Raw genomic sequence first — 23,599 nt, forward strand, 5'->3', positions numbered from 1 at the left:
CCCCTTGCCTGCTCCAACTGTTCTGCCATCCTGTTCAGGACCACCAGGCTGCTACACTAAATGAAAAAAGACCAGCCAAATAAATGGCGGAGCGCATTACCTTCTTTTCAGTGAGGTCGTGGTTCAGCTCATCCTCCGAGTCTTCCTCCTGTTCTATCTGCTGCTGCATGTCCTTCATCTTATTGAGCAGCTCAGCTTTTGGTGCGGATGTACTGTAGTAGGTTGAGCTGGTGGTTAGGGAGACCCCCATGGGCATTATCTCCCCTTCCCTGGCAAAATACACAGTCCATTGTAAGCACACTGCATGATGGGACAGTTGAGACAAGCAAAACACTCTTGGTTCATCAGCAGAGATGACCCTTCCCAACATAGCCCCTGCTGGCCAGCTCCCCTGCAGCCGACCCAGAGTTACTCATGGCCCAGGGTGGAGCTCTTTGCTGTCTTTCGACGGACAAACATCTGCTGGGGTTGCTGGCCTCCTGGAAAGGTGGCATCAACTCAAGGGACTGAGGGTGGCTGGAGGGTGAGGGGGTGGTGTCAGCCACTCGTTGGCATTTGCAGAAGGTGGGGGACAGAGAAGTGGGAGTTAGAGAGAGAATGTGACCACTCTCTGCTAGCCAACAGCTCAGGGAGATGACCCACAATGACAACAATTAACAAAATGAAGGACTGTTCCCGGGAAGGGGTAACCAGTCTTCAGTTCTGCTGCTAGTTCTGTGTTTGTTACCAATGAGCTTGTTTTAAGTTAAAAATCACACAGCACCAGGTTATAGTCCAACAGGTTTATTTGGAAGCACTAGCTTTCGGAGCGTCGCTCCTTCATCAAGTGGTTGTGGCTGATGAAGGAGCAGCACTCCAAAAGCTAATACTTCCAAATAAACCTATTGGACTATAACCTGGTGCTGTGTGATTTTAAACTTTGTCTGCCCCAGTCCAACACCGGCACCTCCAAATCGAGATTGTTTTAGCAAATGTAATGTGAACTTGCTCTTAAGTAGAGCCCAATGTCTCACAAGAGACCATCATGTATCTTCGATGTAATGTAATTAGTTCTTAAATAATATGTGATACTCTGTTCAACTAAGGCCAAGCCCCACTTTTGCCTAAGGCCTTGTGTGGACATCCTTCCCCACAGTATCAATGGCTTACTCAGGAGACAAGTGCAATAACAACATTTAAAAGGCATCTAGATGGGTATATGAATAGGAAGGGTTCGGAGATTTTGGGCCAAACGCTGGCAAGTGGAATGAGGCCAGATTGGGATGTTTGGCCGGTGCAGACAAAGTGGACGAAGGGTCTATTTCCGTGCTATATGACTCTATAACTGCTGCTGCACCCTTAACAAACTGGGAACTCTTGCCAGTCACTTGCACGTGAATTTCCCAAAGGGCCCCACCACGACTTTACCTGTCCTCTGTCGGCTTGGGTGAGTAAGGTCGACTCGGAAGCAGCTTCCTGCGTTGCTGAGCTTCCTGTAAGACAGTCTCATCTTTGGGGAAGATGCCTTCCATCAGATCCATGGTGGTCTTTAGCTTAGAGTTCGGGTACAAGATATCAGCCAGCGTTCGGTCCTTGTGAACGATCTCCCTCGCCAACTCCTCGGACTTGATCTCTTCCGCGCTCCTCTCTTTCGCCTTCCCGCAGCCGGGCATGGGGGAGAGCTCCTTGTTTTCCCACAAGGTGCCTGCTGCTCCTGTGGACTGGGCGGTGCCGTCCCGGAGCGGGTCCAGCTCCTGCCGACTGTACGTGGTGAACGGCGAAGAGTGCTGGCAGCTGCCGATGGCTTCCCTCTGCTGGTCTCTGCCGCCACAGCCTGCCTCCTCCACCACCCTGTTCAGGAGGTTGTGCCGGCTCTCCTTCTCTGTCTGGCTTTCCGACCGCACGATCTTAATCGGCACCTTCTTCACCGTCGTACTGTAGTCCGTCACCTTCTCGATCCTGTCACACGGGGAGAAAGGAAACACCAGGAGAACAGCAGCGATCAGTCAGAGAGGAGAGAAGGGATGACTGATCCTTAGCTGCTGGGCTTGCTTCAGTGACTCACCCAGACTCTCTGCACATCAACACACTAGCTAAAAGGGGCTCCTCAAAAAAAGCCACAAACATCACTTCCCTCACCGTGATTAGCTGCTAATCCTTTACAATGAATAAGCAGGCGGACTGATAAGGCAGATATCTGGAGACAAGTATTACGGCCATTTGAAAGAATGCACGCATAACAAAGGACATTCAGCACGGTCCACCTTTAAGAACACTTACAGAAAGGATATGGAATAAGACACGAGTCGGTCACAGAGAGAAAGAGCTAACCCACACAAGTGTCCATTGTTTGAGGTAAAAGTGAGCATTGCAGATGCTGGAAACCATTGTTCCACTTGGTTTTTCTGTTGTGGAGCCTCACCTACCCCCAGAACACACAACCGCATTCCAACATGATTCGACAACGATTGAAGCACCCATCTCCCGGCTGGCTCCGAAAGGGTTGTTTTATGAACGCGAATGACCATTTGTCTCAGGCGAAGTGGGAGCGTCCCAGAGTCAGAAGGACAGGGTTCTGAGTTCGCCTCCAGTGATGGACAGGGAACCCAGGCTTCACTGCGCTGCGCTGTCGGAGTTGGGATTCCCGAGTGAACATGAAACCTTCCGTGGCGCGATATAAAGAAAGGGGAGTTACCCAGCATTCCCCGTGCCCAGTCCTTGACTAAAGTGTACCCCTTCCAGAAAGGGAAGGCAGTAATGTAGTTGTAATGTCGCTGTTCTAGTCATCCAGACCTCAGACCGCTGTTGCTGCAGGGATGTGGTTTCAAATCCCATCACGCCCAGATGGGTGACATTGGAATTAAGGAACAAACGTCTGGAATTTAAAATTAGGCTAATGGTGACCAAGTAACAATTATTGATAGTCAGTACAAAAAAAATCTGGTTCACTAATGTCCCTTCAGGAAGGAAATCAGCCATCCTCAGCTACACGTGACTCCAGACCCACAACAACACAGTTGATTCTTATCCCTCTGGGCAATTACAGATGGGCAATAAATGCTGGCCCAACCAGTGACACCTATTTTCCACAAAAGAGTATTAAAAACGTCATCCCTCGTGTGAACATGTGTGTGTGCAAGTTGGGTTTCCCGCAATATGGCAGTGACGGCACATTCAACTGACATCATTGGCAGGGCTTTGAAGTATCCGGAGGACGGGAAGGGTGCTATGTAAATGGACATTTGCTCATCCTCAGCACGACAAGTCATCTTGCTCTGGTGGGTTTTGTATTCTGACAGGAATATTGCCCTCAGCGGCAAAGCTCTGGTGACCTGTCCCGACATCTCACCAAGTGACTCTGGGTCAGGTTTTGTTTGACAATGTTCCTGTGAGGGGCACCTTTTTGAAGGGGGACTTACTACACAACCACACCTGGTTACGAAATAAGGGTCTCTTTCAGTGATGGTACCACATCCAAGGGACAGGCACTCACAGTCAGAAAACGACCTTGTTGTGGGAGTAAACATGTCCTCAACCTCCTCTGCTTCTTTTATCAATGTCATTAAATCTGCACCCGTTGATCAATGGCTATTCTGACACATCTAGGCATTTCAGTCCTTGTCTACTCTTATTTCACAACTTTGAGCACCTCTATCAATGATCAAATCTCCTCTTAACCAACTCTGTTCTAAGGAAAACACCCTCAGTGTCTCTCTACCCTGAGCTGACCTAATCGGTACCAGTCTGGGAAATTGCTTCTGCAGCCCTTAAGGCCCCAGCATCCTTTGCAAACATATTGCCCAGAGCTCAGCACAACACTTGCAGCTGAGGCCTAACTAGTAATGTTTAAACATCTCCTCACTTTTTGGGGAAGTTGTTGGATCAGTGGTATTGCTGTAGGACTGGGAATCCAGAGAGAGCAGACAGTGCTCCAGGAACTGAGTTCAAGTCCCACCACAGAAGCTGCTGGAAGTTGAACTCAATTAATAGAGATTTGGAGTTAATGACTAATACTGCCATAAGCAAACCTTTCTGGTTTACGAATGTCCCTGACAGCGCCTGTCCTACACATGACTCCAGATCCACGGCAATGTGGTTGACTCCTAACAGCCCTATCATAAGCCCTAACAAACCACTCAACTCAAGGACAATCAAGAATGGACAAATAAAAGGAAAAAAAAGCTGAGATAAAGAGTATTGACCATTTGGCACCACATCACAGTCCATTCCTGACTGCACCCAATGTGCACAGACATGAGCTTGCCAGTAGGAGTCACTGTTGAACAGTGTCAAGATTAGAGTGGTGCTGGAAAAGTACAGCAGGTCAGACAGCATCCGAGGAGCAGGAAAATCGGTGTTTTGGGTATATTCCCTTCATCAGGAATTAAGGCAGGGATCCTCCGGGGTGGAGGGATAAATGGGAGGGGGGTGGGGCTGGGGAGAAGGTAGCAAAGAGTACAATAGGTGGATGGAGTGGGGATGAAGGTCATAGGTCGGACAGGAGGGTGGAGCGGAAGGAAGATAGGCAGGTCATGAGGACAGTGCTGAGCTGGAAGGTTTGAACTGGGTAAGGCGAGGGGGAGGGGAAATGAGGAAACTGGTGAAATTCACATTGATGCCCTGGGGTTGAAGTGTTCCGAGGCGGAAGATGAGGCGTTCTTCCTCCAGGCGTCTGGTGGTGAGGGAGTGGCGGTGAAGGAAGCCCAGGACCTCCATGTCCTCGGCAGAGTGGGAGGGGGAGTTGAAATGTTGGGCCACGGGGCGGTGTGGTTGATTGGTGCGGGTGTCCCGGAGATGTTCCCGAAAGCACTCTGCGAGGAGGGAAGATCTCCGGGACACCTGGAACCATGAGGCAGATTGATAGTTCTCACTCCTCAGCCTAAGGACACTCAGGCCATTTGTTGCTTCCCTGAGATCAAATTTGAACTACGTGCCTCAGCTAACCATTAACTTCAACAAAACAGAAGCAGAGCTCACATTAAAATCCCCGTTTGATAGGAAGAAACTTGCCTATTTATTTCAGAGAACAGAATTAAACATGGGCACCCCTATTGTTTCCTCACTCCTGTTTCTTCATGTAACAATGCTCTTGGTCTCACCACCTCTTTCTGACCTGACTGTCCACATCGCCTCTTGTTCTCTTTCCTGATTATTCATCTACAGTCTCCTCTAGTGACGGAGGCTTCTCCCAAGTATTCTGGTAAAACCCTCAGTGATTTTGAACAGCTCTGTTAAATCACTCCTTAACCATCTCCCCCTCAGGGAACAATCCCAGCTTCTCAAGTCTCTCCATGCAACTACCTCAAGGGGAGGGACCCCCCTCCTTTCTCACCATCCATTGTTAGAGCCACCTTCAGAAAGCTTGGCTCACTCCTTTGGGCTAAGTCTCCCTTGCCTTTCAGCACTTGCTACTTCTCTCTAAAGCCTGAGGCTTGGACATTGCCTCTGCATCTTGTGGGCTGACCCACTCTGTCTGCAGGCCTACCTCTCACCCTTTGGCACCCTTCACTATAACCAAACTCACTCACTCTCTCCCCTTCTCCAGTGCAATCATTCCCATCCTTCTCTGTGTCAATGCTGTAACAGTCAATGAGCTGTTTAACTCTCCTTTTCCATTCCTTTGCAGGTTTCTGAACCAGATGACTAGATTTGTCTTCTCTTACACATTGTCCCCCTGCACTGATATCAACCTTCAGTCTATATCGGAGTCCTAGTCATTTTCTCACTTATTCTATGCCTCTCCCTAGCATCCCAGTCTCTCCTCCCTACCATTCAACCTTCTTTAAAGAAGGGAACTCGAGACCGCTCCCTTGCTTACTCTCAAAGTCAGAGATGTTCTGCACTTGGTCCATGCCAACCAGATATCCCGACCCAATCTAGTCCCACCTGCCAGCATCCGGCCCACATCCCTCCAAACCCTTCCTATTCCTATATCCATCCAAATGCCTCTTAAATGTTGCAATTGTACCAGCCTCCACCACTTCCTCTGACAGCTCATTCCATACACATACCACCATCTGTGTGAAAAAGTTGCTCCTTAGGTCTCTTCTATATCTTTCCCCTCTCCCCCTAAACCTATGCCCTCTAGTTCTGGACTCCCCCACCCCAGGGAAAAGACCTTGTCTATTTATCCTATCCACGTTCCTCATGATTTTACAGAACTCTATAAGGTCACCCCTCAGCCTCCAATGCTCCAGGGAAAACAGCCCCAGCCTGTTCAGCCTCTCCCTCTAGCTCAAAGCCTGGCAATATTCTGTTTTCCTTTTTAATTCTGTTGAAATGTGGCAGTGTTCCACACTGTGGGTCTTCACCTTGGGTTAGCAACAATAGATAGAACAATCTCGGTAAACACATTCAGTCTGTTTAATAGGCAGCCCATCCACCACCACAAACAATCACAATCTCCACCATTAACACTCAGTTCTGCAGAGTTCCTTTACCACACAGAAGGCATATACATGGAAACACCACCATCTTCGAGTCCCCCTCCAAGTCACTCACCATCCTGACTTGGAAACATCTTGCCATCCCTTCTCTGTCGCTGGGTCAGTATCCTGGAAGTCCCTCCCTGAGAGCACTGTGGGTCTACCTACACTGTAGAGACTGCAGCAGTTTAAGATGACACTGCCCTCTCCAGGACAATTTGGGAATGGCCAATAATGTCGAAACTTCCACAGCCTTGAGGGGGATGTGCAAGGGAGGGAAAAGAAAGAGGCTTCTTTTTACACAAGGAGTTTCAGAGTGCTTACCTGAGTGGCCTGTCACCTTCCACAGTGGGGGGAGGTTTGTCGGTGAGTCTCTGAGGGGCAAACTGTGGAGAAGGAGCTCGGGCAGAATCCGGCGGGAAGGTTGGCAGGGGATGGAATGCCGAGTTTTTCCCAGCGTCCTCTCTCAGCTCCACATTCCCAGCCTCGGCCTGGGCAGGCCTGGAGGATCTGCCGGGCATGGGCTGCCAGCTCTCGTTGCCACCATCAGAGCTGTGGGGTCGATCGGTGCCAGTGGTTGGTGCTTCACTCGCGCCCACGCCGGGCAGCGGCTGGGTGGGCGATGCCTGCGTCTCCCCAGACCAGGCCAGGTTCCCGGCCACGGCCCAGAGTTGGCTCAGCCCCTGGCTTGTGGGACCGTCCGACCCAGGTCTCCGTTCAAATTGGTCCTCATCCACTCCCGGGTGTCCACTCAGCATGGCATCGACTGGGCCTTCGCGCCAATCCCGGGCCTGATTCTCATCGGCGGGCGCATTTCGCTCAGACCAGCCGCGCTCAGGCCCTCTCTCCAACGGAAGTCTCAATCCCTCGGAGGCAGTCTCTACGCTCCCTGGCTCCAGGAACCTACCGACAATCAACAAAAAACACAATGTAAGAATTAATCGTCGGATCATCACAACACAGGAGGCCATTTGGCCCCTGACGCCCTTGTCAGCTCATTGAAAAAGCTCTTCAAATCATCCCACTGGCTCTAGATGGAGTTTAGATATAGATCAGCCATGACCTGGTAGAACAGGACTGATGGGCTGAATGGCCCATAGCTCTTCTGATGCTCCACGAGGGCACTAGCCCATCAACCTTTTATGGCTAGTTCCCAATAAAGACCCGTGAATCAGTATCACATTAGTGTCGGTGCACCACAGTATTTGATAGGACGCCATGAAATCTCGTCACTTAAATCAGAACAAAACCAACCTCAAAAACATTTCAATCGTAAACCTCTTAGCCTTCAGGATTAACTTAATTTCCCTTGCAATTTGTTCCCCTTTCATGCAAAACTGAAATAAGACTTTGGCGAATGGACAGAGTCATTCGCTGCACCTGGAGACCATTTTGCCCATCACTACCCCTGCCAGTCCATTCAGCTCCAAACCTTTCGACATATTTATCAACTTCCCTTTGGAATCCGCTCCTGTAACTGTTCCTGGGAGCGGTTGACATTGCACAACATTTCAGCATTCAGCCTCACGTTGTTTCGCTTACCATCTTAAGTTGATGTAGTCGACACACAGACTGTCTCACCACCAGCCAATGGAAAGCAACATTTCCCAATTGACCGCCGTGACTTTGAGCATCATTTCCAAGGTCGAATCGAAGGTGCCTCCCAGCCTCTGGGATCACTCCGTCCCTTCGCTCAATTCAATTGACCGAAACTTGCCCCAAAATTCTCTGTGTCCCTTCAGAATGGATCAGCCAGTCCATTAACAGACAGGTGTACCTCACAACAAATAATATAAAAGTCCCTTCAAAACCTAACACCATGAGATTGTCCTACTCTTCTAAACCGGAGAGAACACAAGCTCCATTTAGTCCTGTTGGCATCTTAAGACTACCCATCCATTTCCAGGGGTGATTTCTGCAATACTTTAGTGTTCTCCCCAAAGGAGAAAGTGAGGACTGCAGATGCTGGAGACCAGAGCTGAAAATGTGTTGCTGGAAAAGCGCAGCAGGTCAGGCAGCATCCAAGGAACAGGAGAATCGACGTTTCGGGCATGAGCCCTTCTTCAGGAATGAGGAAAGTGTGTCCAGCAGGCTAAGATAAAAGGTAGGGAGGAGGGACTTGGGGGAGGGGCGTTGGGAATGCGATAGGTGGAAGGAGGTCAAGGTGAGGGTGATAGGCCGGAGTGGGGGTGGGGGCGGAGAGGTCAGGAAGAAGATTGCGGGTTAGGAAGGCGGTGCTGAGTTCGAGGGATTTGACTGAGACAAGGTGGGGAGAGGGGAAATGAGGAAACTGGAGAAATCTGAGTTCATCCCCTTGTGGTTGGAGGGTTCCTAGGCAGAAGATGAAGCGCTCTTCCTCCAACCGTGGTGTTGCTATGGTCTGGCGATGGAGGAGTCCAAGGACCTGCATGTCCTTGGTGGAGTGGGAGGGGGAGTTGAAGTGTTGAGCTACGGGGTGGTTGGTCCGGGTGTCCCAGAGGTGTTCTCTGAAGCGTTCCGCAAGTAGGCAAATAGTACTTGCGGAACGTTTCAGAGAACACCTCTGGGACACCCGGACCAACCAACCCAACCACCCGTGGCTCAACACTTCAACTCCCCCTCCCCCTCCCACTCCACCAAGGACATGCAGGTCCTTGGACTCCTCCATCGCCAGACCATAGCAACACCACGGTTGGAGGAAGAGCGCCTCATTTTCCGCCTAGGAACCCTCCAACCACAAGGGATGAACTCAGATTTCACCAGTTTCCTCATTTCCCCTCCCCCCAGCTTGTCTCAGTCAAATCCCTCGAACTCAGCACCGCCTTCCTAACCCGCAATCTTCTTCCTGACCTCTCTGCCCCCACCCCCACTCCGGCCTATCACCCTCACCTTGACCTCCTTCCACCTATCGCATTTCCAGCGCCCCTCCCCCAAGTCCCTCCTTCCTACCTTTTATCTTAGCCTGCTTGATACACCTTCCTCATTCCTGAAGAAGGGCTCATGCCCGAAATGTCAATTCTCCTGTTCCTTGGATGCTGCCTGACCTGCTGCGCTTTTCCAGCGACACATTTTCAGCTCTGAGCTCCCCAAACCCAAGTGCCTGCATCTGTGCTTCCAAACATGGAGGTAAGGCCTGGACTTTCAGATCTGGATGTTTTTTGTTTACCTTTCTTTTATTTCTGCTGGGTTTTTAAAAGTTCTGGTTTTGTAGCCAAGGTGGTGCTAGAGAATAGCGACTTTGTACACCTTTCACTCTACTCATGTATTCTTATTTTTGAGTACATGTGACAATAAAATTTAATTCTAACTCTAGTTCCACCCTTCATTATCACTGTGGAGGTGTAGCACTGAGTTAAACCCTGACTGGTAACCATTACTACCAAGGGTGCTCGATACAAACATCCCCTCAACAACCTTCAGCACTCCTGCCATCTTGATAAATACACTGGATCCTAGTCTACTTACAGACGTAGGCCCAGGCAGGTTGAGGGTGTCAGGCAGCGACATATTAGGTGTCTAAAACCCATGCGGGCTGTCAAAGATGGGCTGGAGCTTTATTTTCACTGGAGCGTAGGAGGTTGAGAGTTGACCTGACAGAAGTTCACACAATCATGAGAGGTATAGATAGAGTTAATGGTAGCTGTCTTTTCCCTAGGATGGGAGATTTCAAGACTAGGGGGCACATTTTTAGGGCGAGAGAATAGAGATTTAATAAAGATATGAGGGGCAAATGTTTTACTCAGAGGGTGGTTCATATGGGGAAATAAACTTGCTGAGGAAATGGCAGCTGTGGGTCCAATTACAGCGTTAAAAAAAAACATTTGAATAGATACATGAATAGGAAAGGTTTGGAGGGATATGAGCCAGAAGCAGGCAGGTGGGACTAGTTTAGTTTGGGATTATGGTCGGTATGGACGGGTTTGACTGAAGGGCCTGTTTCCATGCCAACTCTATGAGCACTGCCTAAAACTGTCTCCCGCAGCAGAAATTAACTACAAAGTTTGGTGAGGGGGGAGAAGAGCTCAAAGCTGTGCCAACAATGGCAGTTAAAACTTGACAGCTTATTTAACAAACCCCAAGTCGAAAATAACCATCAAAATTAAAGAAGGGAATTCGCATTTATGTAGCGCCTTCCATGACTAAAAGTGCTGTATAGTCAAGGCAGTATTTTTGAATTGTAATTGCTCGTTATGGAAAAAGTGTGGAAGTTATTTTGCGCACAGCAAAATCCCACAAACAGGCCAGGTCACTTGAGAAAATACCCCTTCTGCAAAATAATGGCGGTGGTATCTTTTATATTTCATTTGGCACCTCAAGTTCACCGCTTCACCTGCAAGAGGGCACTTCCGACAGTGTCACACTCCCTCAGTACTGCATCGGAATGCCAGCTTCTGGGATGGAACTTAGATCCACAATCGCCATGAGGGGAGACTGTCACCACTGAGCCAAAGGCTAGCATTAGAGAAGCAGATGTTATAAAAATTGTGGCTGAGCACTGCTGAGGGCAAGATGCAACAAATGTTCCACATCAATCCAATTCTGGAATTCTGGGAATAAGTGACTCTCTCTTGATGGCCATTGGCTGACACAACAGGGTGCAGCATTATGGAGCTTTTGGACCTGACTCCCTTTGCCTGCTCGGAGAAAGTGAGGACTGCAGATGCTGGAGATCAGAGTCGAGAGTGTGGTGCTGGAAAAGCACAGCAGGTCGGGCAGCGTCCGATGAGCAGGAGAATCGACATTTTGGGCATAAGCCCTTCATCGTTCCTGAGAGTGAGGGAGTACGTGTGAGTGTGTAAGAGTGAATTTATGGCAGAGTATGTGATTCAGAATAATGCGTGTGTCTGCACGGATGTGTGTGTGATGGTGGTACATGGATGAGTGTGTGCTGTGTTGACTGCAAGGTAAATGTTGGCTTGAAGATCTCACCAGTATCTCTGACAATGCAGCATCGGGTCAGTGAAATATGTGCCCCGATGTATCCAGGAGCAAGCAGTGGAACTGTTAAATCAGCAAGTTCCAGATTCTCCACGTTTCAATAATGCCTTTATGGTGAGTCTGCTGATGACTGAGCAATGAGTGAGGCATCTCTTTAGTGACGAGTTCGCTGTATGATTTAATAACCCGGAATTCCCTAACCTCTGTTTTCAGAGCAGCTGAAAATAAACAGAAGCTGTAACACTGTGCTGTTCAGAAACAGGTGAATAACATGCTTTTTCAGGAGCAGTGCTTTGGGGATATTTTATTACAGGGTCGCCTTTTCTGTCTCTCTCTAACAACGAAATGTTAACAGCCTGATTTAATGTGAGTCGCGGTCACTTTGATCGTTAGGGTGTCTATGCTCGGTCTATTAAAAGGTTCTTTTTTTAAAAATGATGCCTGTTAAAACAATCAGGGCACGAAGTCAATTGTTCAACAAAGAGCACAGAGATTAGCAGCATTCTCTGTCAGTGTCACAAAGCACATGCAAAACAGCAAGAATAGAGCTGAACTCAGCATTCTGACTGTCACAGGCTGCAACCAAGTTCATGCAACATGCTGAATATAGCTTACAGTTCAGAGGAAGCAGAGAGAGAGAGAACAGGACTTCCAAGAATCAGTTGTAGCCGGAGGCAAAGACCTGCAAAGTGTGAGACAACCAAACAATCAGAATCATTTACGGAGCGATCAGCTCTCCAAACCTTTTAGCAACTCCCCATCTAGCAACAGAAAAAAAAAACCATCGCTAAAAGAGAGGTGAAAGAAAGAATGTGCATTTATATAGTGGTGTTCCAAACCTTAGGATGCCCCAGAATACCTTTGAAGACGGTGAAATAATCTGTTTGAATGATATCGCCTCAGGGATAAAACTGAACAGGGCAATTCAAAGACCTCTAGTGCTAACTTTCCAAGTCGTACCCTGTATGTTTTCTTTAACGTCAACCCAAGAGGTGGGGATTCTGTTCAACACTACTTCCAAACCACTAACCCTCTGGCAGTGTTGTGCACTTCCAGCCTTCTTTGTTTTCATTTCATTTTTATTTGACCCATTTCTCCTGCCCCCCCCCCCCAAAAATAAATGAGTTTCAGAGACTCACAAGCCATTTGCATCCCAAATACCACCTTTGTAAATCTTCCAAATATTTTCCAGTTTCTTCCAAAAACAGTCATAACTGCATTGGGAAACTAAATGTGATTTGCATTTGTAAAGTGTCTACCATGACATGTGAGCACCCCAAACATAACAAAAGAAAATATTCACACAGCAAGATCCCAAAGGCAGCAGTGAGTGTGAGACCAGGTATTCTGTTTCATATAGAGTCATAGAGATGTACAGCACGGAAACAGACCCATCAGTCCAACCCGTCCATGCCGACCAGATATCCCAACCTAATGTAGTCCCATTTGCCAGCATCCGGCCTATATCCCAAACCCTTCCTATTCATATTCCCATCCAGATGTCTTCTAAATGTTGCAATTGTCCCAGCATCCACCATTTCCTCTGGCAGCTCATTCCATACACGTACCACCCTCTGTATGAAAAGGTTGCCCCTTAGGTCTCTTTTATATCTTTCCCATCTCACCCTAAACCTATGCTCTCTAGTTCTGGACTCCCCCGCCCCAGAGAAAAGACCTTGTCCATTAACCCTATCCATGCCCCACATGATTTAATAAACCTCGATAAGGTCACTCCTTGGCCTCCGACGCTCCAGGGAAAACAGCCCCAGCCTGTTCAGCCTCTCCCTGTAGCTCAAATCCTCCAACCCTGACAACATCCTTGTAAATCTTTTCTGAACCTTTTCAAGTTTCACAACATCTTTCCGATAGGAAGGAGACCAGAACTGCATGCAATATTCCAAAAGTGGCCTAACCAATGTCCTGTATCCAATACTCTGACCAATAAAGGAAAGCATACCAAACGCCTTCTTCACTATCCTATCTACCTGCGACTCCACTTTCAAGGAGCTATGAACCTGCACTCCAAGGTCTCTTTGTTCAGCAACACTTAGGACCTTACCATTAAGTGCATAAGTCCTGCAAAGATTTGCTTACCCAAAATGCAGCACCTCACATTTATCGAAATTAAGCTCCAGCCCATTGGCCCATCTGGTCAAGATCCTGAGATAACCTTCTTTGCTGTCCACTACACCTCCAATTTTGGTGTCATCTACAAACTTACTAACTATATCACTTATGCTCGCATCCAAATCATTTATATAAATGACGAAAAGTATTGGACCCAGCACTGTTCCTTGTGGCACTCCACTGGTCACAGGCCTCCAGCCTGAAAAACAACCCTCCACCACCACCCTCTGTCTTCTACCTTTGAGCCAGTGCTGTATCCAAATACTGGATTAGTGGTGCTGGAAGAGCACAGCAGTTCAGGCAGCATCCAACGAGCAGACCTGTATCCAAATGGCTAGTTCTCCCTGTATTGCATGAGATCTGACATTGCTCACCAGTCTCCCATGGGGAACCTTGTCAACTGCCTGAATGAAGTCCATGTTGGTTGAGAGATCAATATTGTTCAAGAAACCAAGAGAGCTCACTGCTCATCTTCAAGCAGCCTTTTGGGATGGTTTGCAGCCTTCCAAGATGTTCTGAAAGTGTAATCCGAGAGATGGCACCTCTGACGGTGCAGCACCACCCCAGTACTGCATTGGGATACCAGCACAGATCACCAGCCGGCCTCCATCTGGTGTGGATCCAGATTCCACAGTCTCTGACTCAGAGGTTGGCATTCTACTGACCATGCAAACACTTGGCAAGTACAGACTGTGCCCAGGGTGCTAATTCTGAACAGTCTGTAACATAGGCAACTCAGACTGACCACCCTATGCTGGCAGTCTCTCTGTGGGAGGTGCTGCAAAGGATACTCTGTCACGGATTCGAGAGGCCAGACTTGGTGGCACCAATTCGAACCAGTCGGTGCTCCGGTTTCAGCTTCCCAGCTGTGGGGCAGACAGCAGCGGCGAGGTGGAAGGAAAGAGGGAGCGTTGATCCCACTTCAGAGGGAATTAAAATCCCTGTGTCACCCTGTCCCTCTGAACTTAAAAGGTGTCAAACAATCAGCTCCATTTACTGTGATCTTCAAAACCTTGTACCGACTCGGTATCCAGTCATAGAAATTGCAACATCAAAGCCAGCCTCCCAGGACTGGGGGGGAAAGAAAGAGTGTGTGTGTACAGTACGCAGCGTGGCTTTCACAACCTCGAGTGATATCCCAATGTCTCCTAACACCCTGAGGAGGACAGGCCAGAGAAAATAATCCGTTGGAGGAACAATGAATCACGAGTGCTGTGCCAATTCGCCCACCAGCAGCTCTGACCCAACCAAAGTAAACATTCACTTCCACGCAGGGACTGGCTCGGATGGTGTTTACTGTACATGTTTTACAACAGGTGGGCGGGCACGACCCGAGAGACTGGAGCCACTAGAAAAGGGGAGGTTCAGCGTGTCCCTGTAAAACACACACTGGGTCTAGTGAACGCTCCCAACCCCTTTCCCACACACTGGCCTCTCCCTGCTTGAGATCCTTGGCTTGCTGAGTGAGTGAGTGTGTGTGTGTGTTCGGGGGGGCGTGACTGCTTTCACAGACAGCTCTCTCATTCTGATTCAAAAGGGACAGATGTCAGCTATTCAGTCACAAAAGGCTTCACATTCCCCACCCCCAGAGCAGGTCCATGCCTGCTGGACCAGACAGCTTTGTCCCCAGAAGGTCAGCAGAATTTCCTCAGCCACTTGTGCGCTGGCTGTCCCTGACTGTGAGGTGAGGAGTGGCCAATACTGCTCTCAGGTTACCATATTGCCTAAGGCAGCGGGGTCAAGGGGCTATCCCCAATCCTCCGGCAGCCTTTGCTTCTCTCGTCCTTTCTCTGTAACTCCTGTGTGTGTGACCACCTCGAAACAAGATAGGCCCATTTCCCATTGCCAACACTCCATAAGCTGTCGGTGCACAGGTGTAGGAGACAGAGAGAGACCCTTTCCCCCTCAATTCCTCACTTCAGTCAGCTCTGCATTTCTACAGTAATTCTGGGGAGTGTACAATGTTCCAGGTATGAACACAGATCAGGAGGCCAAGGGTAATCCCTCAGCATGTCAGTATCTTCATCAAGAGGAGGAAAGACCAGGCCTCATTTGACGGCTCATCTGAAAAATAGAGCACCCCTTGCAGCACAGTCAGTGATCCCTCAGGACTGCACTGGGGGTGACAGACCAGAGAGTAGGCTGCTCAACTCCCCACAGTCTGAGTCATCCCTCAATATGAGGCAAGACCGAGTCAGAGCCCACAGCGACCAAGGCAGGATTCTCCTGCAATAATGCAGACAATCATTAAAAGCCTCCATTGACCTGGCCAACTCCCAATCTCCCTCAACCTCCATGACTTTGCCCAGTGCAACAAAAGCCTCCAAAGGTCACTTACACTTTCCCACCTCTGGCCTCTTCCCTTTGCTGTACCACTGTGCGGACACCCCAAAATCTGGGGACATGCTCCCTGAACCTATCCCCTTCTCAGAGGTGCCTTTAACTCAACTTTTTTATTGCCTGCCTTCATGCAGCTTACTGCCAGGGCTTTTGTTCTGTGTTGTGAAGCACCTTGGTGTTATTTTCTGAGGGCGCTGCACAAATGCAGGTTGTTGGTGTTGCTGTTGCTCCGTTTTACCAGGTGAATGGTGACCCCCCCCTCCCATTTTTGAGATGCGCTAACCGTTTTTTTCCCCCATTTACGACGGTACAGACTGAGAATGGAAGGTGACAATGGACAATGTTACCCCTCCTGATTCCTGACGCAGGGCTTTTGTTTGAAACGTCGATTCTCCTGTTCCTCGGATGCTGCCTGACTGGCTGTGCTTTTCCAGCACCACACTCTCAACTCTGATCTCCAGCATCTGCAGTCCTCACTTTCTCCTAATGTTACCCCTCCCCCAATCTTCAAACAAGCAGCTGGGAAGTGAGCCTTGAAAGGGTGCCATGATTTGGAGGTGCTGGTGTTGGGCTGTGGTATACAAAGTTAAAAATCACACAAACTACCAGGTTCTAGTCCAACAGGTTTATTTGGAAGCACTGCTCCACAACCACCTGATGAAGGAGCAGTGCTCCGAAAGCTAGTGCTTCCAAATAAACCTATTGGACTAGAACCTGGCATTGTGTGATTTTTAACCTTGAAAGAGTGCTACAGCTTTATAAACCCAGGTTACTGAAGCTTTTACTATTTACCATGTGGGAAACTGCTCCCCAGTCTGTTTGAATGATTCCAGCTTCCCCTCTGGAAAGGTCCTTCCTACCCTTGCAATATTTTTCTTGCTCTCCTTCTCTCCCTCTGAATGCTTCCCTTTGCAGTTCTCCGGGACTGTTTAGGGCCCCCCCTGCTGTTTACGGGTCTAATCACCAGCTGCAAGCCCAGGTCCCTGGGGCCTTTGTTCATCTCCCACATCTGTCCCATGCACTCTCAGCAAACCCCCCACCCAGCTCTGTGCACACAGGCCTCCCCGTGTCAGAACACACTGCTCCTGCAGCAAGCTCTGAGCTTGAGGGAATCCTGGGGTTCCACTCCCCTGGGGTGGCGGTGCCACTGCCCGGCCCCAGGAGGGAGATGGTGAGGAACGAGAACATGATTTGGGGAGTGCTCAGTCCTGGTGGGCTTTAATATTGGAAGGGGGAGTCACTGTCAAGAAAATGGCCGCTTTCCGTCCCTGAAAGGGAACTTTTCCAGTTGGGAACAGCAAAAAAAAACAAATTGCTGGAGCAACTCCACAGGTCTGGCAGCATCAATGGACAGATAGCAGAGTTAACATTTCAAGCACAGTGACCCTTCTTCAGAAGGGTTCTGGGTTGTAAAGGCATCTGGATGGGTACATGAATAGGATGGGTGAGTTTTGAGAAGATTTGGTAGCTCAGGTTGAGGTTCTGGATGTAGGTTTGCTCGCTGAGCTGGAAGAAAGTGCAAACATATAAATAGAAAGCGGGCTACACCACCAGTGCTTCATTCAGAGGCTCACTGAAGTTGTTACCTCATATGGTGACGAAACGTCTGAAAACGAACCTTCCAGCTCAGCGAGCAAACCTACATCCAGAATAGGAAGGGTTTACAGGGATATGGGCCCAATGCTGGCAAACGGGACCAGATTAGTTCTGGGTATCTGATCGGCATGATGGGGTTGGACTGAAGGGTCTGTTTCTGTGCTGTACATCTCTCTGACTGGGCCTCCCCTGGCCATTGGGTGTGGGCTGGGGTTGGGGTGGGATTAATGAGCTGAGGTCGCAGCACAGCAAGCTTAACAGAGCATGGCACCAGAGCAAAGGCTTCATACACACTGTCCAGTTACCACCAGAGCTGACTCTTCTCTGCTTTAAAAACCACACAGGACAGGCCAGCGTTTCAAAGCACTAACATCACGCAGATGGACAGATTCTGTGATGAAGTCCCTCACTCGCAACAGCACCTGTTCCCACATGATGGAACGCCAGGGGGTCGGTTGGCTCAGTGGATGGCTGGTTTGCAATGCGGAGGGATTCAGCTCCTACCCTGGCTGAGGTGACCATGAAGTAGCCACCTTCCCAACCTCTCCCCTTCACCAGAAGTCAGACCACCCTCAGGATCTTTTTTTCTCTCAGTGCAGACAGCAGACTTTTACTGGAATTGTACTGTATGCACCAACTTAAAAGGGACTGTCCCTCCCGATTCCTTTATTTAAAGAGCTCTTGGCAAACATAAAAACAACACAAGATTTCCATCAATGCACATACAAGAACAGCATTTATGTAGCACCATTAGAGGAGGAAAATGCCTCAAATGTCTTTGGAGGAGCATAATCTGACAAAAACTAAAATTGCACCGACAACGAGACCAGGTCGGGTAGCTCAAGGGGGTCAGTTTCAATTAGCATCTTCAGTTGGGGGTGAAGGTGGAGAGAGAGCAGTGTACCTTCGCTGGGAGAACGTGGTCAAACACGTGGGCCCTTGACAAATGTATCGCACGGCTAACACCATGTGGTACCTTAAAAGGGTTGACCACGCAAGGCTGACACAGGAACGCCTGGTGGACAGGTTGAAGGATATTGGAGGGGGGTGGGGTGGGGGGGGGGGGGGGGGGGGGTGAAGGAATTCTAGAGATTGCGACTCTGCTGGAGTTGAAGGTGCAGCCAAGCTGGTCTGGAGCGAGGAGAATTACATTCCAGGCAAAATACTGTTACTCCAGGAGAGAGACGGGTGCCCCCCTAAAAGAATCATATGAGGCACAAATGATTTAAAAAAAAAGCCTAGTTAGCACAGCAACCTGCCTCACACCCACTTAACAGTTGGATATCTTACAGTACAGGTTTAAAGAGGATTTGTAGCTCTGGATATTACCGGGATACAGGGGCAGACGCACAAAGAAGAAATTCCCTCAGAAGTTAGCAAATCCACAGGTTACCTCTCATTAGCTGACTCGAAGCTTCTTCATTCACATCCCATGATCAACCACAACGCTGGCATCATTACAGCAAATTCAAATCTATCTGGCATGTCATTACCGCTCACTCCCCTGCAATTTGCATTTCAAAGGCTTCACAGAGAAGTTTTTTTTCTCTCTCGCATGTTTTAGATTTAACTGGAACTCGAAAAGGCCGGTCTCCCTCTCGAGTTGAACTCCAAACATGCCCCCCCCCCCCCGCCACTTCCCCCAGCACCTTTCCTGTGGACCGTGAAGTAGTGAATGTGGGAGTTAGAGTATGACAGAACGGGACGTGCCAACTGCAGAGGAAGGGTACAGCCCACTGAGTAAACACACTGCAGCATCACTGCAATAACTCCCTGAGCATAAACAGCCGGGAGTTTAAAATAGCAACGAGTTTTCCAACACCGCCTCACACACACATTCTCTCCCTTCTCACCCCCAGAGAACTTACCTCAAGTGGGGAAATCCTCTCTCCTCAGCTGCAAGGGAGAGAGAGGTGGGGGCCCTTGGGCTTTCAGAGCTCTCTCCCACAGCAGGCTGCCTTTGCAGTCAGGGGTTCTCAGTGAATGACAATCCCTCAGATGTTCCCACCCCTCCCACTCTCTCTCTCTATATGACCTCCAGTCCCCTCCCTCCCATCCTGCCCCACCCATGAGTGGCTCATTACATCATTGGGAGTGATCTCACCCCACAGTTGAAGGGCTGAACCAAACCCAAAGGCATCAATCCTTCACAACTTCGCCATCACACCTTCCCATAAACTCTTCCCAAAAACACAGCGCGCAACATTAAAACCAAAACGTCTCCAGCTGACACATCAATCTGTGGTTTTACGTTTTGCACAATTATTCTGTTTCCAAACACCACCCTCCCCACCACCATCACTTGATGACTCCATCATCCTGACAATCAGAGGCATTGGAAACGGTGAGGGATTTTGATGCCGAGAAATATTTCCCCTTTTTGGCAGGAGGGCACGAATCTCAAGCGATGGGGAGGGCAGGCGAGCAGAAAGACGGGGCAAGTTGCCATGAGCTGGAAACACTGCCTGAAAGGAGGGGATGAATGAAGAGCTTTTGCCCGAAATGTCCATTCTCCTGCTCCTCGGATGCTGCCTGACCTGCTGTGCTTTTCCAGCACCACACTCTAATCGTGACTCTGATCTCCAGCATCTGCAGTCCTCACTTTCTCCTCCCTGAAAAGGAGGGGAGCAGACAGGATGGAGACTGGAAGGACACAGCAAAGCCATGCAGTATCAGGAGGTGGAGAAGTCAGTGTTTCGGGTGTAACCCTTCTTTAGGAGGGGGGGGGGGTGGGAGCTGCTGATAAAGGGGGAAGTGGGGGCAGGGTGGTCAGGTGGAGATAAGTGAAGACAGGTAGAGGGTACGACCTGAGTGGTCAATAGGAGGGATGAAACCAGTTGGTGGCAGGGAGGAGTGGAAGGGAGGGGGAGGGGCTGGGAAGGGAGTCAGGAGATGGGGAAGGAGGTTATTTGAAATTGGAGAACTCAGTGTTGAGTTGTGGCATCGGGAATTGGATAAGTAGCTGTAAATGATGAAACTTGCATGGCAGTGGGAAAGTATCAGGTTAGTGGAATTAACTAGGTGACTCTTTGGAACAGTCAGCATGGGGGCTGAGTGGCTTCTGGGCTCTAAACATTTGATGGATATTTAGCTTGGCTTATGCTGCCATTGATAGTTCCAGGCTGCATCTCTTGAGAAGACATTATTAATGGCATGGATACGGACTGTAATTAGAAGAAACGGAGCACAGAAGTGCCATTTTTAAAATAATTAACCTGCATAAAACAAAGGCTCAACCTCAGCCAAAGTCGTTATTCCAGCTCGCGGCACCACATTTCCAGAGATTGTGAAGGCATCAGAGGGAATACAGAAATATATTCACAGGAATGGATCCAGGCAGGAGGAGTTTCAGGCCCATAGGCGGATGAGTTGGAGAAGTTGAGACCATTCACCCTGGATAAGAGATGATTTTGAGCAGATTTGCTGAGGGGCCTTGATGGTGTGGTTAGGGAAAAACTATTTGCATTGACACAAAGACTGAGAGCCAGAGGCCACAGACCTGAGTTAGAGTCATAGAGATGTACAGCATGGAAACACACCCTTCAGTTCAACTCATCCACGCTGACCAGATATCCTAAACTAATCTTGTTCCTTTTGCCTGCACTTGGCCCATATCCCTCCAAACCCTTCCTATTCATATATCCATCCAGATGCCTTTTAAATGTTGTAACTGTACCAGCCTCCACCACATCCTCTGGCAGCTCGTTCCAAACACGTACCACCCTCTGTGTGAAAAAGCTGCCCCTTAGGTCTCTTTTATATCTTTCCCATCTCACCCTAAACCTATGCTGTCTAGTTCTCGACTTCCCCACCCCAGGGAAAAGACCTTGTCCATTTGTCCGATCCATGCCCCTCAGGATTTTATAAACCTCTATAAGGTCACCCCTCAGTCTCCAATGCTCCAGGGAAAACAGTCCCAGCCTTCTCAACCTCTCCCTTTAGCTCAAATCCTCCAACCTGGCAACATCCTTGTAAATCTTTTCTGAACTCTTTCAAGTTTCACAACATCCTTCCGATAGGAAGGAGACCAGAATTGCATGCAATATTCCAACAGTGGGCTAACCAATGTCCTGTACAGCCGCAACATGACCTCCCAACTCCTGTACTCAATACTCTGACCAATAAAGGAAAACATACCAAAACGCCACCTTCACTATCCTATCTACCTGTGACTCCACTTTCAAGGAGCTATGAACCTGCACTCCAAAGTCTCTTTGTTCAGCAACACTCTCTAGGACCTTACCATTAAGTGTATAAGTCCTGCTCTGATTTGCTTTTCCAAAATGCAGCACCTCCCATTTATCTAAATTAAACTCCATTCGCCACTCCTCAGCCCATTGGCCCATCTGATCAAGATCCTGTTGTAATTTGTGGCAATCTCCTTCGCTGGCCACTACACCTCCAATTTTGATATCATCTGCAAACTTTCTAACTATACACCTCTTATGTTCACATCCAAATCATTGTTTGTCACTGGGGAGGGAAAAACCTTATTCCACAGCCAGTGGCTAGCATCTGGAATGCAGTGAGACTGTAGAGGAGACAGGGTCAAATCAAGGCTTACTAAGTGGACAATAATATTCAGAAAGGGCTACAAGGGAAAGGCGAGGACTGTGGGATTAAGAGAGTAGCTGTACCAGAGTGTAGCTGAGCTATGATGGGCCGAATGCCCTCAATCTGAGTTGCAAAACCCTCGCTGGTTCTACAATGCCAAATAGACTGAATAGAGGCAGTAAAATAAGACAATCATTTCACCAACGTCTATTACTTATTTACTGTGGCTGCTTTATGACTTCCGAGTTTATCTTGGATGCTGATAACAGGCACACAAGGGAATTCAAACCTCTTGGCACTCTGCAAAGCATGGCCTTTTTGGATTTCTGCTCCCCCAGCTGAAAAGGCTGTAGAAACAGCAAAAAGTGTTCACTGCCTCTTGACATTCAATGGGATTATCATCGACCAGAAACTCAACTGAACATATTTTATAAACATAGTGGCGACAGGAGCAGATCAGAGGCTAGGAATACTGCAGCGAGTAACTCACCTCCTGACTCTCCAAAGCCTGTCCACCATTGACAAGGCACAAGTCAGGAGTGTGATTGGATTACCCCCTACTTGGCCGGAATGGTACAGCTCCAATAACACTGGAAAAGCCTGACACCATCCAGGACAAGACAGCTCACTTGACTGGCACTGCATTCACAAGCATCCAATCCCTCCACCACTGACACTCAGTAGCAGCGGTGTGTACTAGCCATGGATGCACTGCAGAAATTCACCAAAGATCCTTAGACCGTAGTTTCCAAATCACAACTACTTCCATCAAGAAGGACAAGGGCAGCAGTTACATGGAACGCTACCACTTAAAGTTCCCCTCCAAACCATTCACTATCCAGACTTGGACATATATCGCCATCCCTTCATGGTCTCTGGGTCCAAATCCTGGAATTCCCTCCCCAAGTGCACTGTTGATCTGCCTATAGTATACGGACTGCAGCGGTTCAAGAAATCAGCTCACCACCACCTTCTCAAGAGCAACTAGGGACGGGCAGTAAATGCTGGCCCAACCAGGGTCACCCATATCCTATGAGTGAATAATAAACAGCATCTGGGGAGGAGTAAACATCTGGTCAAACTTGTTACCAAGCTGAAACCTTAACCTTACTTCTCTCCTTCTGGTCCATTGTGCATTTTCTGCTTTTGTTTTGCATGTCCAGCATCTGCAATATTCTGCACTTGTCAAAAAGATTAGATTAGATTCCCTACAGTGTGGAAACAGGCCTTTCGGCCCAAGAAGTCCACACCGACCCTCCGAAGAGCAACCCACCCAGACCCATTCCCCTCCATTTACCCCTTCACCTAACACTACGGGCAATTTCGCACCGCCAATTCACCTAACCTGCACATTTTTGGACTGTGGGAGGAAACTGGAGCACCCGGAGGAAACCCACGCAGACACAGGGAGAATGTGCACACTCCACAGTTGCCCGAGACAGGAATTGAACCCGGGTCCCTGGCGCTGTGAGGCAGCAGTGCTAACCACTGAGCCATCGTGCCGCTCCTAGTGCAGAGTGGTCTTGGGACTGCTAAATGAAACACATTGTCACCGCAGTCGGTGCAGAGTTTGGTTCCACTATCCCATTGATTCTGGAAATCCACTCTCCAGGGTGATCTCGTTGGCATTCAATCATGGTCCTTTTTAGTTAGGCATACGC

At 48.9% G+C, this 23,599-nt stretch overlaps 1 protein-coding gene across 7 annotated transcripts in view; it reads right to left on the reverse strand.

Annotated features, from left to right (window-relative positions):
- Window positions 1-23,599, reverse strand: part of shroom2a (shroom family member 2a) — a 222,176-nt gene that overhangs the window by 6,097 nt on the left and 192,480 nt on the right. For 6 of the 7 annotated variants that reach the window (XM_072584501.1, XM_072584500.1, XM_072584502.1 and 3 more), the window contains 3 exons: window positions 6,729-7,307; window positions 1,408-1,938; window positions 101-269 (listed from right to left, as the gene is read on the reverse strand). In XM_072584501.1, the coding sequence (XP_072440602.1) occupies window positions 101-269; window positions 1,408-1,938; window positions 6,729-7,307 (1,279 nt within the window). The remainder of the gene's footprint in view (window positions 1-100; window positions 270-1,407; window positions 1,939-6,728; window positions 7,308-23,599) is intronic. The other variant, XM_072584506.1, reaches the window with a different exon arrangement.

Source organism: Chiloscyllium punctatum, chromosome 15, assembly GCF_047496795.1.
Source record: "Chiloscyllium punctatum isolate Juve2018m chromosome 15, sChiPun1.3, whole genome shotgun sequence".
Classification (NCBI taxonomy): domain Eukaryota; kingdom Metazoa; phylum Chordata; class Chondrichthyes; order Orectolobiformes; family Hemiscylliidae; genus Chiloscyllium; species Chiloscyllium punctatum.